Here is a 15,780-nt window from a genome sequence, read left to right as displayed (position 1 = left end):
CCAATTCCACCTTGCAGTGCAGAAGACTACTTACTTTGAGAATGAAGTCCCGTGCAAAGATATTGTGGGATCAAATAGCAACAGCACAATGAGCACAGAAGGGTATTTCTGGAATGCAATCAGAAAAAAAACGTAGCCGTTCAGTTTGAGTTAGAAATGTATTTGTTTGCATTATGCCTGTCATGTATAATTGAAATTATAGACTGGCGCAGTTTTGGCATCAATTACATGTCAGTCACAACACTCAGAAGGTCACTGTTACATAAATTGTTTACCTTTTGACTCCACCCATTTCATAGCCTCATCTGGAAATGGAAGAAAAAAAAGCACCTGCTGCTGGATGTTTCTATAGATCAGCTTGCAGGAGAGAACAAGATATAGTTGCTCCCTCAGCAAGAGTGAAAACCTTCAGGTCACAGCGAGGGGTCTCTTATAGGCTCGACTGTCATTTATTTGGGGGAGTGAGTCAACAGTCTCTACAGTGTCAACTTTACACTCCACTGGAGTTATCTTGCTCCCACCTTGGATTTAATGTTAATGATTTTTCAAATCCAAAGTTACAGTATTGTACCCCATTTTTTGTTCTGTTATTACGATTTTGTACCATAAGTAATATAAGGTAAATTAGTTATGGAAAAGATGATGTTACCCTGCTTTGGCTTTATTTGTCCAGCACTTTTGGGAACTGCATTCTCTGTGATCTCTATGGTTGCACAGTATTCAGACAGCATTTTTTCCAGTGCAGTCCAAACTGAAAATCAAGAGATACTGACTAAAAAGCAATTCGAGCTGGGTTTGCTCTGTCAGGCAGAGTGGCAGGAAAAAGTTCTCATTCTGCAATTCCTGAAATAAGGACTTGTATCTTTAAATTGTAGTGAAAGCATCCAGAATCCATTCAAATACATTGTGTTTATTACCAAGAAACCCAGCTTTCATGATGTTTTCACAGGGAAATTGTTTTCAGAATTTTAAACCGTTAATGCAAGGAAATAAAAAGCCAACTCATAGTTGATATACACAGAGAATAAAAACGCAGTTGTTTTAAACTCCTCATAACAAGTGGCATGCACAGTGTCACAAGATGTGAATATATGTATTTTTCAAAAACTGTTTACGGCTAATAATACAATTTATAATAATAGTAATAACGATAATATTGTCATTATTATCATCACATGCATCCAACACTTCAACGCTCTATTTATAGGTAGCAATTTTGCATGTGCGTCAACTGCGTCAGATGTGCAGTAACGCGCAGTTAAATGTTCGTGAGCGTGCAGGTGGAGCAGCGCTTGCTGGTGCTGTCAGCTCTTCAGATTGAGCACAGTTAGCTTGATGGCTAGCAAACACAAACAACCCTGTTCATGGATATCCATGGCCACTCGACTCTGTGTGTCATTGTAAGGGCGTTTCTTCTTTAACGCTTGCCAAACTAGGACGTGTCATAGTCCGCACAGTAGTGTTTTCTGTCCGCGGTTTACAGCGAAAGGACGGCGAGAGGACTGAAATTGGAGCTAACGTTGGTTAGCAAGCTGCTGTTAGCTTGCCAGCGCAATGGTGAGTAGCGTTAGCTTTCTTTTGCGGCTAATGTTAGACCCGCTGATAACTGTTCGGTGGGTGGCTAATGTTACGCTAACTGTTACTGTTAGCTAGCTACGAGCAGTCGTTTATTTCCCCGTTGGTGCAGTATGTTATGTGTTTTTCAGATCGTTCCTGACCTTTTGTGGGCCCTTGGCAACAATATTTAACGTTAGCTTCCCACCTGTAACCCATTAAATACCCTTGCCGAGATTCTGCCCACTTGCCAGGGACCTGTGCAACCTCACTTACTCCAGTCATAACGTCACAATAATGCAGCTAACGTTAAGTCATAACTTTATTAACTTGGATGCTCCGGTTTCCAAAATTGGTCCGTCTCAGTTTTGGGGTTTTAGCTGGTGACGTACAGGTTCCCGTTTTTGAAGAAGAAACTATTAGCCGGAGTAAGGCCTTCTCATGTATATATATTTAATAAGACTAACGTTAGATGTTTTAGTTTTCCTTTCTTCGAGGTGGTTTGTTGACTTGAATTATATGAAGTGCTGGCTACATATTAATTGTTGGAGGCTAATTTGGTAAATGTGGCATTTTGTTTTCTTATCATTTTTTTCCAAACTACAACTTTGTATTGATTGTGAGTTTATTTACGAACGTTTCATCCGCATTGGCAGCTCAGTTGGTTTATTGGCACCAACGTGTGAGCCTTCTAAACAGTCAACACCTTAAATGTACAGTTGCTCCTTTTGAGTTTCTTCTTAGTTTGTGTAAATATTCATAGACCCCTCCATTAGAAACTGGAGAACTGTTTGTCTATTGTACAGGTTTAACAATGCCCCTCCCTCCTTCAGTGTCATTATTGTTCACCTCACAGTGTAGTTACAAAGCAGCTGTCAGTGGTTTGACATGAATGAATAATTCAGCTTGGTGTAAATTGTACTTGGTTTGACTCATTCTGTCTGCCAAAATAATAATTTGTGGCAATTTCTGTAAAACGGTGATAAAGTGGTTGTTTCAAGGTCTTGATAAAGGGAATTAAACCCTAAGTTAAAACATAAATATGCAGGGACAGCCAGTTTATTCATTTAAACTACTCATGTCCTTGTACCTCCTCTGTGTCGTGCCCGGTTTAATTTAGTTTTTAACTGACAGCTTTTAAAGATAACTGGTACTATTCGCTCTGCATTAGGCATCTGTGTCAACCAGGTCAGATTCCTGGTGGCGGTTTGCATCTCATATTGGTTTTCACTTGCATGGATACAATGCCTTGTGGTCTGCCAGTGGATGATTTATTCATTTTATTCCATGACTAATTTAGGGACTGTCTGTATGATTATTTTTGCCAGATTTACCCCCCCCCCCCCCCCACCACCACACAGCCAAAAACAACTACGTGGCCTTTTTCTTTAATTAGGCTTGAGCTAAAAATGTTTGCATTTAATGACGAGGATGTCTGTGTTTATTTCGAACACTACCAATTGGTAACATTGTATTTCAGGCCTATTTTTTGCAATGATATTTATAATACTTTCCCTGACCCTGTCATACCAATGTTATAATTGGCAGGGCTGTTAACCAATTAGGCCCTGAGGATAGTTTTTTTTACAAAAGAATCCTGGAGCTGAAATGACCAATTTTGATTTGCTTAACCCGTAGGCCTATAGGTGTATCCCAGATGATGTGAGGCACCCCTGCCTGTAGAGACAAAGATGACTGAAGTCCAGGCCACAGTGGAGTTCTCTGTGGAGCTCCACAAGTTCTACAACGTGGACCTGTTCCAAAGAGGGTGAGTGTCGTCTCATTGTCTCTGCTCTTTTTTTTGCCATGTGTTTCCAGCAGGTGGCAATTCATTCATGCTTCACCAAAGAAGTGTTTTTCTAACATACATTACAGACAAGCCTACCTTGCTAATGAAAAAACAGCAGCTATGACGGCACGCTTTAGAGGGATCTATTCCATGAGTGTCCCAGACAATCTGGGGGAGTCGGTGATCTTTTTGGAGAGTTTCTCCACAAAGAATCACTCAAGCACCATTTTAAACCGTGTGGTCACCAGAGACTTGTTCATATTTGTTGGAAGTCATTCAGCATGAAAAAAGCTTTAAAAAATGACTAATTGATTAAAGGATTCTTTAGTCGGCTAAGACCAAAACGGCTGATTAGTCTGAACTAATCGACTAAGAGGAAGCAGCGCTATCTGACTCACCTCCCACTACATTTTTAATACATCTTGATTACTGTGGTGCTGCAGGGATTGTAAAATCGTAAAGCTATTTGTGTTTAGTTGAAACCTAAAATATGGATGTCTTACAAAGCCTCTATTGACGGAGCTTCATGTAATCAAAATTCCTCTTTACAGCAGCCGTGTAATGACACGTCCCTTTGCTGAGATAAAACTCCTGCCCCCGGCTCGTCGCTGCTATCAGAGCTCAGGTTTAGCTCCACGCTCCCGGCTCGTTTACTACCCGAGTGACCGCAGCAGAAAGTGCTCATTGTTTATTCACGAAAGTTATGGTATCATTTTGCAAGTGCTCGTGGCTGACCCGTGCGGTTTGGATGCTGCTTTGGACCGAGCGAACACACAGTTTGTCTGCATTTTCAGCTTCTACCAGATTCGTGCCGGTCTGAAGGTGCCGCCCCGGGTTCCACACAAAGTTGAGACCAGCCTGCTTCACCCGGGAGGTAAATACATTTCAGATGATGCAAAGAGACCGTTTCTGTGTTTTGAAAAGGATTCATGTACCCTTTATGGCTCCAATTGGTCAACCCAAGCACTGCCCCTTTCCTTTCAATTCTCCAATTAAAAGCAGTAGCTAACACACAGTAACTTGCAGTTACTATGTAACTTGCAGTATGTAAAAAGTAATGCTGTTTGTGTCCCTGTGACACTATTTAAATCATACTTGAACTTCAGGTGGACTTGCATACATCTCTTTCAGCTTTCTGATGTTTGCACCGTTTCACTGAAAGTTGTTATTGCAGATTTGGTTTACTTATTGTTTTGTTAACAGGGTGTTTCTGGGATTATCTCACAGGCCGATCCTTGTTCTCATTGTTCCTCTCAGGCTTAGTGCATACGCTGCACCCCCGACCTGCGCTGCTCATTTTGTTGCACAAAGCACTCAATTTGTGTTTCATAAATAAATGGGATCATCAAGGGGTGTGTAGTTCCAATGCTTAAATGTTTTAAATTCCATTTTTATTACTTTGAAAGCCTTGCTCAGTAGAGTAGACGGGGAAACAGCACTTCACCACACTTTCATCTTCAATGCAGACCTGATGAGGCCGGATAATTCCTGGCACCGGTTCTATGAAGATTATTATCTGTAGGTTTGCTTGTTTATGATCTTTTTTTGGGGGATCTGCAAAATCCATCTAGATGTCTATCCATCTTTGAACTGTGAGCCATGTGTAACGGCACCTGACATACTAATGATTCGGTGCCCGGTGTTTCTAAAAGTTTATACAGAAATGATCTAAAGCAGACATGTTTGCTATAACCATTTATATTTTTCTTAAACACACACAGTTAATTCTGGTGGCTTTTGTCTAGGCTCTGATCTGGCGTTTCCCGCTTCAGTCCAAGATGATGTCATCTGCAGCAAAACCTTCCAAATTCTCTACAAGAATGAAGAGGTTGTGGTCAACGACGTCCTCCTCTTCAAAGTGATGATGCTGCTGGATGAGAAGAAGGTACGTTTCTCTGCGTATATTTTCAAACCGGTGCACAATATGTTCGGGGATGTGACTATAAAATGATTTAAAAAGGTATTTTCATTTCATCTCAACTTTAAGAAAGAAAAAGAGGTGATGCTTGTAGTGCGGTGCTGTCTTCAAGCAAGAGCAGTACATTAGAAGCATGATGCACCTGCAAAATGTCACGGAAATGGATTCAAAGGGATTCTTTGATCAACCCCCAAAAAAGCTGTCTGGATGAATATCTTGTGTGAGAAAGCTTCTGCCTCGTTTGTGCTGCTCGAGCCTTGTTTTTGGTGCTGAGGTTCAACTGTTCTAACGGGGCACATCGGAGTGTTTTTGACATCGGGGTGACTCATTACGATCACCAAAGGCTTCAAACATGCATCCGACTTATTAGAGCCGGTACCATCAAGTGAAAAAGACCCACCTTGAATGCTGTTGTGTATGTTGCTGATGGACTAGGGACACCATATGCTCTAACACGACTGTTTTTCAATATTCTCAGGTGGAAGAGTCCCTCAATGACATTGATTTCCAGCTATTCTTGGATTTATATTTCACAGATGGTGATTACACGTAGGTGTTGCAACATTTTAACTGCATGTTCCTTTTTCAGTGTTTGTGAATTTGATATTTGCACCTCCTTATAAAAAAAAAAAGGCGGCACTAATGTGTTCCTCTGTATCTTCCTTTTATTTAACTTCCACAGGCCAGATGATCCAACCTCTCTACAGAACATCAGTGGCCGCACACTTCGTTTGCACTTTAGCCTTCAGCGAGGCATCCACCAGCACGTCAACGTCATGTTTGACTACTTCCACCTGTCTGTCATGTCTGTAGCCATCCATGCCTCCCTCGTGGCTCTCCATCAGCCCCTTATCAGGTCAGACTGCTACCTAACACCAGAGAACAAGTGCTGCAGCGCTTTCATGGATCTCCATCATGTTATCTGCTATTGTTTACTCCACACAACACATTTAACATTACAGTTGAAGTAAACAACATAGCTGTTATTTTGAACTTGACATGTATGTGCAGCCGTGTGTGATATAAGGAGAAGAAACCTCATTAGAAGTGCTCATTAAAGTCTCGTGGCGATTAGCAGAGATTGACGTCACTCTGTGTGTTTACCTAGTTTGCCTCGACCGGTGAAAACCACATGGCTGAACCGCAACGCTCCACCGCAGAGCAAAGACTCCGTCATCCCACCTCTGGAGAATGTGGTGTTCGGAGGCAGTTATGTCAAGCAAGTATCGGCAGACGTAAGTGGACCTCCTTCATGGCAATGTCAAATAGCTGTATTGCATTTGTAGATGCTTCTCAACTACTGAGTTGTCATGAAAGTCTGAAAAAGGCCGTAACACAAAGCGCTAAATTAAGCACTTGATAAAAAGTGAGTGGTTGACATAAGCCTAATAATACTTCCTTTTATGAGGAAGAAATAAAGCTGAAAGAATAAAAACAACCATACATGTATTGTTAAGGCAAGGCTGCCTGCCAGTAACACAGCCTTTTGATTATTACATGGGCCGTGCTGTGGACTGGTGTGTTACATTCACTGCGTCTGAAGCACAGGCAGAAGTGTCGGGATGTTGACAGACCATCCATCAGACCATTGTCACATTTGGCCAGGAGTAATTGGCCTCTCCTGCCAGAGCGGCGGGCAGCTAAAGCTGCCCCTGAGATGCGGTAGTGTGAGTGTACCGGAGTCATTCGGACAGAACAGAGGCAATAACCCTCATCCTTCCTTGATGCATCACTAACGGGCAGCTTGGGAACAACAACACATCGACCGCTATTCATTTCACGACGGGCATCTGTGCAGAAAGCACAATAGAGTGTTGACCCCCGGATATCGCTCACTAAATAAATGTCTAGTATCTGGCAGGATAATCTGTTGGGATGTTGTAGGGCTGTGGTGTTTACTGTAATACAGTCTCAAACCGTTTTCTCCTTTTATATAATGATATATAGGTATAATACTATAGATCAATGTTGAATTCATCATCAAGAATCATGTTTCCACCACTGGTAAAGGCTATGAACCGAACGTTTACAACTGCTTAGGATGTTTAAACCAGAATGACATCATCTACGCCATGTCTTTTGTGTCCCTCGTGATCCCTCAGGGCCGGACGTTCCTGGTGTCTGACCACTGTCTGCAGCACGCCTTCAGTCTGCACCATGACCTCTGCTCCCACCTCTTACTGGCCTACCAGGGCCTCTTTGACTACTTCACCTCCAGCACCAAGGACCTGCCCTCCTCCCATCGCATGGAACTAGGTACACAGCACTAGGGCTTCACTGTCGTGTCACAGTGGGGGGGGATAACAACAGGTTGTATGAAATCCTAAATCCTTAGTATTCTCAACGGCATACAGTACAATACCTTCTGAATCTTTTTTTTTTTTTTGCTTTGGTTGGATTTTCATTGTTTTGTCTTTTCAGCGTCGCTGTTTGTTGAGTTCTCATATCATTTCACCTGATCCCCCCCACACATTGACTTATTTTATCCTCTAAACTAAGTTCACTCAGGAATCTAACTGTCTTTAATTAATCTTAGTTCATTATACTTACAAAACTAATCTGTCACTCATTCCATAAGTCCGGTAACCACTAAACTGAAGCCGAATTGTAACATCTCCTAAATACAAGTCATCGTTGTAACTGTGGCTCACTAAAGCTAACCCACACAATTAAACAGATACTAACCCCTCCCAGAAGACCAGATAATAAACAGGTTTAAATATGTGCAATCTTACTAGCCAAGCCCAGCATGCAAGTCCTATATGAGCGAGTACTCAGAAGACCCTATCCCCGAAGTCAAAGGCACGTCTACATAGGTATGTTCCGACGCTCACAGTACCGCAGCTCAGCCTGCCTTTCTCTCTTTGACTCCTCTTCACTCTAGTGTCCTCTTTGTAGAAAACACCACTTCCTCTTTGAGTCCCATTTCCCAGACACATTATACTTAAAACTGCTGTCATGCCATATGTATATACTATATACTCCATCTTTCTTTCTTTCTTTCTAACTAGGCATTGGTCAAAGAGTCTAAATAAAGTGGCTCTCTAGAATTGGTAGCGACTCTCTGCTCAAGTCATGTAAAATGTACTTTCTAACACCACTTCCTTATTCTGCCTGTATTACAGGCCCTTTTAAAAAAAGCATTCTGTATAAATAAACAGGTCAATTATAGAAGTGATTCTTAGTAATGCTGTTCCTCTGCCTTCTCAGAACAACTCGACTTAGAGGCCCGTCTAGCTGAGTTATGTGAACATGTCAAGGTAAGACCTTTTTCATATTTCCTCATTGGGCAATGATGCAAAAACATTCATAGGAAGCAACTAGCCTGGTGCTAGGTTTATAGGGCAGGAGGAGGTAACAGGAAATATGGCAAAGGGACATATAGAAGCACAAACAAACGGGCTGTTTTTATATTTCATCAAGGGATGCAGTGTTGGTGGATAATGAAGCTGAAATGTTTTCATCACCAAGTAATACAGAGTTGTAAAAGAAAGCTGAACTGGAGTCAGTGGTGAGAATAGTTGCAAGGTGACTCGAGGTGTGTCAGCAAATTATGGAGAAGAGAAGTCACTGAATCCTCATTTGTAAGCAGACTGGCGAGCTCTCCGATGTTTCTTCACAGTTGGTAGAATTACACTTTTTTTTATTTTTTTTTTTTATTTTTTTTTTTTTTAACTAGTCTCTGGAACGTTCCATACTTATGTTGGTGAGAACCTCTCTTTAGTGGTTGGATCCTGATAGGTTAGCCCACTTGTGTTGCAGAGCTGTGGAATGATGGGAGTTTCTGTAGACCATGGTGGGACATTATGCAAGTCAAGTTCCTCTTGTGTGTTTCATCGTACAGCACTTTCTTTCCAAATATAGTATTTCATATTAGATATGCAACAACGGTTACGACACACCCGAATGGAAATGGATTAACTTTATGTATTTAGGAGACTTCATATGCAGCTTTGTTTGATTATAACAAGCAGGTTTTTATGATCGTAATACTATTCATTTGTTTGTCATAAAAAGTCTCTTGGAAAAACCATAATGGCCTAATTATTATTGCTTGACTATTAAGTGTTTAGAAAACACTTGTGGAAGTCAAGACTGACAGTACTCCAGTGTCTTTGAGAGAGGTCCTTGTGACTCAAGTGACAAAAATGATTAACGGCACAATGAGTAGGATTTGTCATTTTAAGGTTTGTAAACACAACCTTCAGATTTGGCCCCTCCTCCCCGGCTCAACAAGGGTTACACAGTCTGACACGTGGTCGCCATGTTGTTTTAGGGGTTGATGCCTGACAACACAGCTAATTGAAAAGGAAATAAAATACAGGCAGACCAGGGCAGGGTCACTGAGAGGGATTATCTGTGTTTGTGCTTAGACATTGTTTGCTTTTTTAGGAAAATCGTACTCAATGTGCCAAGTCCTGTTGCATAGAACTGCATGCTATTGTTCTTTGGGGGATAACGCTCGCTTGAGCCCTCTGGTGGGTGACTTGTCTTCATACTTTTTAGCAGAAAGCGGAGTCTCCTGACGAGCTGGCAGAACTGGTCAATATGAACCTGGCCCAGCTCTGCTCTCTGCTCATGGCTCTCTGGGGACAATTCCTGGAGGTAGTGTCCCTGCAGGAGCATGTTGCTGCCCTACTAGCTATGGAGCACCATTCACTGAGAGTGAGTCCCGACTTCTTAAATCCTCTACAAGTTGGAATAAGTGACAAGTTACCTTTTTGAATTACAAGAATCCTCTTTTGATCTGATGGCTAATTCAAAACTATACTCAAGAGACTGAATCTTGAATGTGGTTTTTGTTACAGGTAAGGCGCTTTGCTGAGACTTTCTTTTGTCTCGAACATCCAAGACAAGCTGCACTAGCGTATCAGGAGCTACAGTAAGTTGCAGTGTTTGTCTAGGTTATGAAATATAGTGTTGGACTAAAGATTTATATATTTTTTTGTCTTACTCTTACTCTCCTTCCCTCCTCCTCCAGTGCACACAGTCACCAGCAGATGACGAACGCTATCAAAAGCTCCAGCTACTTCCTGTCTTTGCCTCCACTTCCAGTGGAATGTGCAGACCTAGATGGTGACGTTAGCTCCCTGCCGATCATCTTTGAGGATAGATACCTGGATTCTATCACTGAAGGTCAGTAATACAGTGTGACCACTCAACTACACGTACAGTCAGCAGGCATCCACTATGTTTTAAAACCAATGTGTTTTTGTTTGTTGCCTTTTTTTCCTGTTCAACACGGTTTGAATGTGAAGATCGTGACGGACCCTGGCTGGGCATGCACAACGCGAGGACTGGCTCCATGTCCAGCAAAGCAGACAAGCCCAACTCCAAGGAGTGCAGTGCTGCAGCCAGCCCCATACCCGAGTCTCGGTGTGCCCCTATGGATAACACCTGGCCAGACAGCTACGATCCACCACCCAAGTCCAAAGGCAAGTCGGTCAAACTGAAGAAGAATGCAAAGACTGAGAACTCAAAGAAGCTGATCAGACAGGGCTCCAAGGACTCCGTGGTGTTGGTGGGCTACAAGAACCTCAAAGCTCCTTATGGTGACCCAAAGCACAAGGACGGGGAAGCCCCCCTAAACCAGGAAGAGGATCGAGATGCATTACATGGGGACTCGAGTAGTTATTTAAGGACTTATGCAAATTCAGCTTTTGACTCTGGTGCCACTTCAGCACACTGTGGAGACGGTGCTGTGGATTGTGTCGCAGATTACAATATTAGTACTGCTGCTTGTCAAAGAGGTTCCTTCAAAAAGACAAACACAGACGCGCAGAACAATCCTCAGGCTGGTACTGGGGTTATTGCTACATGCAACCAACCACTTTGCAAAGATCAGCAGGTTGACCCTGGTGGCCAAAAGCTGCCAGAGTGGTCTGCTGTGCTGAAGCAGATTGAGGTGAAACCAAGTTTAAAGGATCCATACCAAGGGGACAAAGTAACGGTTCTGCTCCCATGTCGGACTGATGGAACCGTAAGCAGGAATGTTCCTGAGACAGACGTCTGTGAATCAAAGCGGTCTGTAGTGGAATCTGTTTTCGAAAGGCCCGGCAAAGAGGCAGCGCAGCGTAGCCAGTCCTGTCTGGTCTCAGTCCAGGTGAAGAGTGATTGTTTCAGGCTGCCGGACGGCGGAGCCCCTAGTGCCTCGTCACGACTCTCGGACTCGGGCATCGAAAGCGAGCCCAGCTCTTTCGCCACTCAGCTGGTTCCGGGGCTTCAGACTTTCGCAGGACTAGGCGTCTCTGAATCGGGCATAGCTGCCCCCCAGCCCGAGAGGCCCCTCCCGAGTCCTGCACCACGGCCGGTTCAGCAAAGCTCGGTGCAAAAGCCCAGCGGGGGGGCAGCAGAAACTCTTTACCCAGAGAACACCAGCGCTGTCAGCGGAGTCCAGTCCTCTCTCACTTCCATCAACTCCCTGCCCTCTGATGATGAGGGCGAAAGCTCCTCAAGGGGCTCCAGTGGAGCTGAAGTCCGAGGCAGGAAGTCCAGTGTTTTGGTGCAGGAGCAGAGTGTAGTGTTCTCTGAAGATGTCGCCATCAGACCGGCCAACGACACTGCTGCAGGGGATTCCCATCTTATAAAACCTCCCTTTGACTTGGAAACGGACCCCAAATTATTAGGTACTTCTGATCTTGGACTAGAGGGAGCGGCTGGTTCTGGGACTGTTAAAGAACCCGGTAGTGACCCCCATACTGCCTGCCCTTCCAGTAACTCTGCCACCAGCAGCTCTGACCTGGTGAAACGTGGGATGGTGGAGAACTACTTTGGCTCGTGCTCCAGCACAGACGCGTCTGAGATCAGCCCGGTGGAGACATCCGCCATCACACTGGGAATCCATGCTGGGCCACAGGTGGAGGACGACGAGGACGAGGCCGAACACGAGATGATCGAGAACGGTTACTACGAGGAAGGGGACGGCTACGCTTTCGTCAATGGCGTCGTTGCCGACGAGGAGCAAAGCGGGGTCGGGGACGCGGCCGCTTCAGAGGCGAGTCTTCTGTTCGAGCAGCTCGGCATCGGCTACCCCCATGAAACAAAGGACTTATCAAAAGCGCCCATCTCCTCCAACCTGGCCTCCAGCGGTGCCGGGTGTAGCTTGGGCAGACCTCCCTGTCCCTCCGCCTCCTTCTCCTCCAGCCTGCGGTGGTATGAATGTGCACCCATGCCGCACATGAAAGCGTGAGTCGGCTCGCACAATTATTCATGTTATACTTTATGCAGATATTTGTCCTTTCTGGCACATTATAATTAATATTCATCCACTGTTTTTCTTCTAATTCTGCAGGTTCATTAAGGCAAAGGAAGAAATGAAACACCTGAAGCTGCCTGGCTTCCTGTACAGTGACGTGTCTGAGCTGGCATCCACTGTGCCCTACTTCAGCCTGGAGGAAGATGAAACTTGCGAAGAAGGCATCCATCTCATAGTCTGCGTCCACGGCCTGGACGGTAGGAAGCCGTATCTTCTAGGGTGAATTAGTTCCTTTAGTTTTGTTTTTGTTTTCCAAAAACGCATATTGGTGTCGTGTTGTGTTCCCTTTACTGCTACAGGTAACAGTGCAGACCTGAGACTGGTGAAGACTTACCTGGAGCTTGGACTGCCGGGCGCTCGTATAGACTTCCTGATGTCAGAGAGGAACCAGGTGAGTGGATGAGCACACAGACACTACTGTCAGCATGGATGAGCTGTGACACAATCTTTTAATGCTCTTTTCATCCACAGAATGACACTTTTGCTGACTTTGAGTCGATGACGGACCGACTGCTGGATGAAATAGTCCAGTACATTCAGATATACAACCTCACAGTGTCAAAGATAAGGTAACATGTTCTATCCTACCCACATGTAATATATAGTGTATTATCTAATAAATTACTTTAGGGGTTCGTTAGGTAGCTACATGATGCAGTATCAACACAATCATAAATAAATATGTAAAAAGTTTAACCTTTGCAACCAGTTTCATTTTTCCAAGTTTTTAAGCCAACTTCATCACTCTGATTGTGTCTGAAAATTCTGTTATTTGAATGTGTTCTGTAAATGAGTCAAAGATGTGCACATAAATGTTGTTTGTCGTTCTGGTCTCTCTGCAGCTTTGTGGGTCACTCCTTGGGGAACCTCATCATTCGCTCGGTGCTAACTAGGCCCAGGTTTAAATGTTACCTGAGCAGGCTGCACACCTTCCTCTCCCTCTCTGGACCTCACCTGGGCACATTGTACAACAGCTCTGCTCTGGTCAACACGGGTACGTTTAGCTGCTGGTCGAACAGCAAACCGCTAGTTGCCATTATTCTCTCTCTCTCCTCTCCTCTGTCATTGTGGTGAAGCCTGTTAAGTGACGGTTAATTGTGTGTTCCCAGGACTTTGGTTCATGCAGAAGTGGAAAAAGTCCGGGTCACTCCTTCAGCTGACTTGCCGTGATAACTCTGATCCTCGCCAAACTTTCCTCTACAAGCTCAGCAAGAAATCTGGTTAGCTTTGCTTTTTTATTTTAACAAAATACATTTCAGGCTGTATATGTGGAATATGAGATTGTAGAGATAACTTTTTTTTACTATTCTGCTTTTGAAGGTCTGCAGTTTTTCAGGAATGTGGTATTGGTTGGGTCACTGCAGGATCGTTACGTCCCGTATCATTCTGCTCGAATAGAAATGTGCAAAACTGCAGTAAAGGACAAACAAACAGGTGGGTTTGTATTGAATAATTATGTCTACAAAACTAAATCGTATGCCATCCTACAAATGAACTAAAGAACATCAGAAGTACCAAACCTTGGCCTGTTTCTCTCGTCCATACCAGGCCCTGTGTATGCTGAGATGATTGAGAACCTGCTGCTGCCAGTACTCCAGAACAAAGACTGTAATCTAGTGCGATATGATGTCATACATGCCCTGCCCAACACAGCCAACTCCCTGATTGGCCGGGCCGCCCACATTGCCGTCCTTGATTCTGAGATCTTCCTGGAGAAGTTCTTCCTCGTTGTAGGCCTCAAGTTCTTCCAGTAGAAATGAGGCAGAATCAACAAGAGGAATGTGGAGCTAATACCTCGCTGCATCGAAACCTTATTCTGATTATTTCTTGGTTTTTAAAATGCATAGAATCACTTTTCAAAGACATGAGCAAAATCACAATTTTTCGTTCATCTCATGTTGTTTATATTGGAATCACAGTGGATATGGACATTTTTTATTTTTCTACTGCCATCTTTTAAACAGTTTTTTTTTTTTTGTGTTCGGGAAACTATCCCCTCCCCCCCCATCATATGCTATGTTTTCAGTGGGATTTATGTAATGTTTATACTTTTAATTAGTTATTCAATTAATTTTAGATGCTGAACTGGAAATGTAGCTGCTACAGAAATGAAATGGCTGTTTCGGTGAGCTGGCCCAAGTCACGTATGCACACACACGTACTGTCCTTACCATTGCAAACGTTTCCCATCGATTTCAAGAGACACTGCATTGATTTGCACCACAACTACATTTTACAAGCTTTTGTACTGAAAAATGGTCATTTGTACAAGTTACTTTTTTATCAACAATTTTCCATCGTTTGTAATGGCAAAGATTGCATTTGAGATAGGATTGTTGCTCAGACTTCGCAGCCTTTGCTTTGGTCTTAATACTTGCTACTCTTTGCCATTTTCCCAACCTGGTGTTGGGAGAATAAAGCTTTACCTACGACATAACATTTTATTACAGGGGTTTTAAGCAATGATCATGATTTAGCAGAAGCACATAATGGCAATATGAACTTGTTTTATTGAAAGTATTTGGTTGTTATAATTTGGTGATTGTGTTTGAACTGGAAAGTATTGCTTTGAATTAAAAAATTGTTTATATATCATCGTAATCTACCATTAAATCTGCATTTTATGAAGTTGGTTAAATGACTTTTCTTTCTTATGTGTCACTGCTAATCACAGGGCTTAGTACACTAAGTGCAGGAAACCCGTTCTGAAGTGATTTCATATCAACTACTAATACAATCTCAGCTGTGCCGTTTATATCGGGGAAGAATTAAATTTTATGAGCTACCCAATGTTGGCCACGCTTGTTATGATGACTTTAAGTCTAGTTTTGATTAACATTGATGTACATCTCTTGGGCTGGGTTCGTTATGATTGAACACATGTAGCAGTATAATTAATTCTATCGTGTCTGCAGTTTGCTCTGTTATCGTGGTGCCTTTTCTTTCAATGATATTCATCTCTCCTTTCATTTAGATTATTTTATTTTTTTCAATTGATCAAATGGCCCTGCAGATGGCAGTGTCATCACAGTGACGTGTTCTTTTAAAGACCAACAATAAAAGTGGGAACTTGTGTGGAGTGTTTTGCTCAGAACCTGGGTACGTGTATAAAAGTCAGAGGTTGTAATATCTCAACTCTAAGTGTCAAAGTTATTATTAATTCATTAGAGCATCACTTAATGTTATTCTACATACTGTAGGCCTGTATGATCACATGTTTAAAGTAAGTTTTAACTTGTCATTCCTACTGAGGAACAGTATATT

General features: G+C 43.0%; 1 protein-coding gene across 4 annotated transcripts; it reads left to right on the top strand.

Moving 5' to 3' along the window:
- Positions 1–1,271: 1,271 nt before the first annotated feature.
- On the top strand, positions 1,272–15,590 carry fam135a (family with sequence similarity 135 member A). 4 transcript variants are annotated; one of them, XM_076076814.1, is made up of 21 exons: positions 1,272–1,557; positions 3,193–3,322; positions 4,138–4,217; positions 5,089–5,228; positions 5,740–5,810; positions 5,944–6,117; positions 6,370–6,496; positions 7,364–7,517; positions 8,000–8,077; positions 8,472–8,521; positions 9,771–9,926; positions 10,070–10,143; positions 10,243–10,397; positions 10,520–12,446; positions 12,553–12,713; positions 12,816–12,907; positions 12,988–13,085; positions 13,359–13,510; positions 13,626–13,736; positions 13,837–13,950; positions 14,065–15,590. In XM_076076814.1, the coding sequence occupies exons 2-21, from the start codon at positions 3,246–3,248 to the stop codon at positions 14,268–14,270; spliced, it is 4,197 nt and encodes a 1,398-aa protein (XP_075932929.1). In that variant the 5' UTR covers positions 1,272–1,557; positions 3,193–3,245; the 3' UTR covers positions 14,271–15,590. The 4 variants fall into 4 exon arrangements, with proteins under 4 accessions (XP_075932929.1, XP_075932928.1, XP_075932927.1 ...); XM_076076813.1 differs by having other exon boundaries at positions 9,768–9,926; XM_076076812.1 differs by having other exon boundaries at positions 5,065–5,228.
- The last annotated feature ends 190 nt before the right edge of the window (positions 15,591–15,780 follow it).

The sequence above is a fragment of the Anarhichas minor genome, unplaced genomic scaffold (assembly GCF_050575085.1).
Source record: "Anarhichas minor isolate MPS153535 unplaced genomic scaffold, ASM5057508v1 ptg000058l, whole genome shotgun sequence".
NCBI classification, from domain to species: domain Eukaryota; kingdom Metazoa; phylum Chordata; class Actinopteri; order Perciformes; family Anarhichadidae; genus Anarhichas; species Anarhichas minor.
This window is presented reverse-complemented; position numbering and strand designations above follow the sequence as displayed.

Coding starts and splice junctions, on each gene's coding strand:
- fam135a (XM_076076811.1), top strand. CDS start 3,246: ATGACTGAAGTCCAGGCCACAGTGGAGTTCTCTGTGGAGCTCCACAAG. Junction 4,218..5,064: donor CAGCCTGCTTCACCCGGGAG/GTAAATACATTT, acceptor AAACACACACAG/TTAATTCTGGTGGCTTTTGT. Junction 12,714..12,815: donor CTGCGTCCACGGCCTGGACG/GTAGGAAGCCGT, acceptor TTACTGCTACAG/GTAACAGTGCAGACCTGAGA.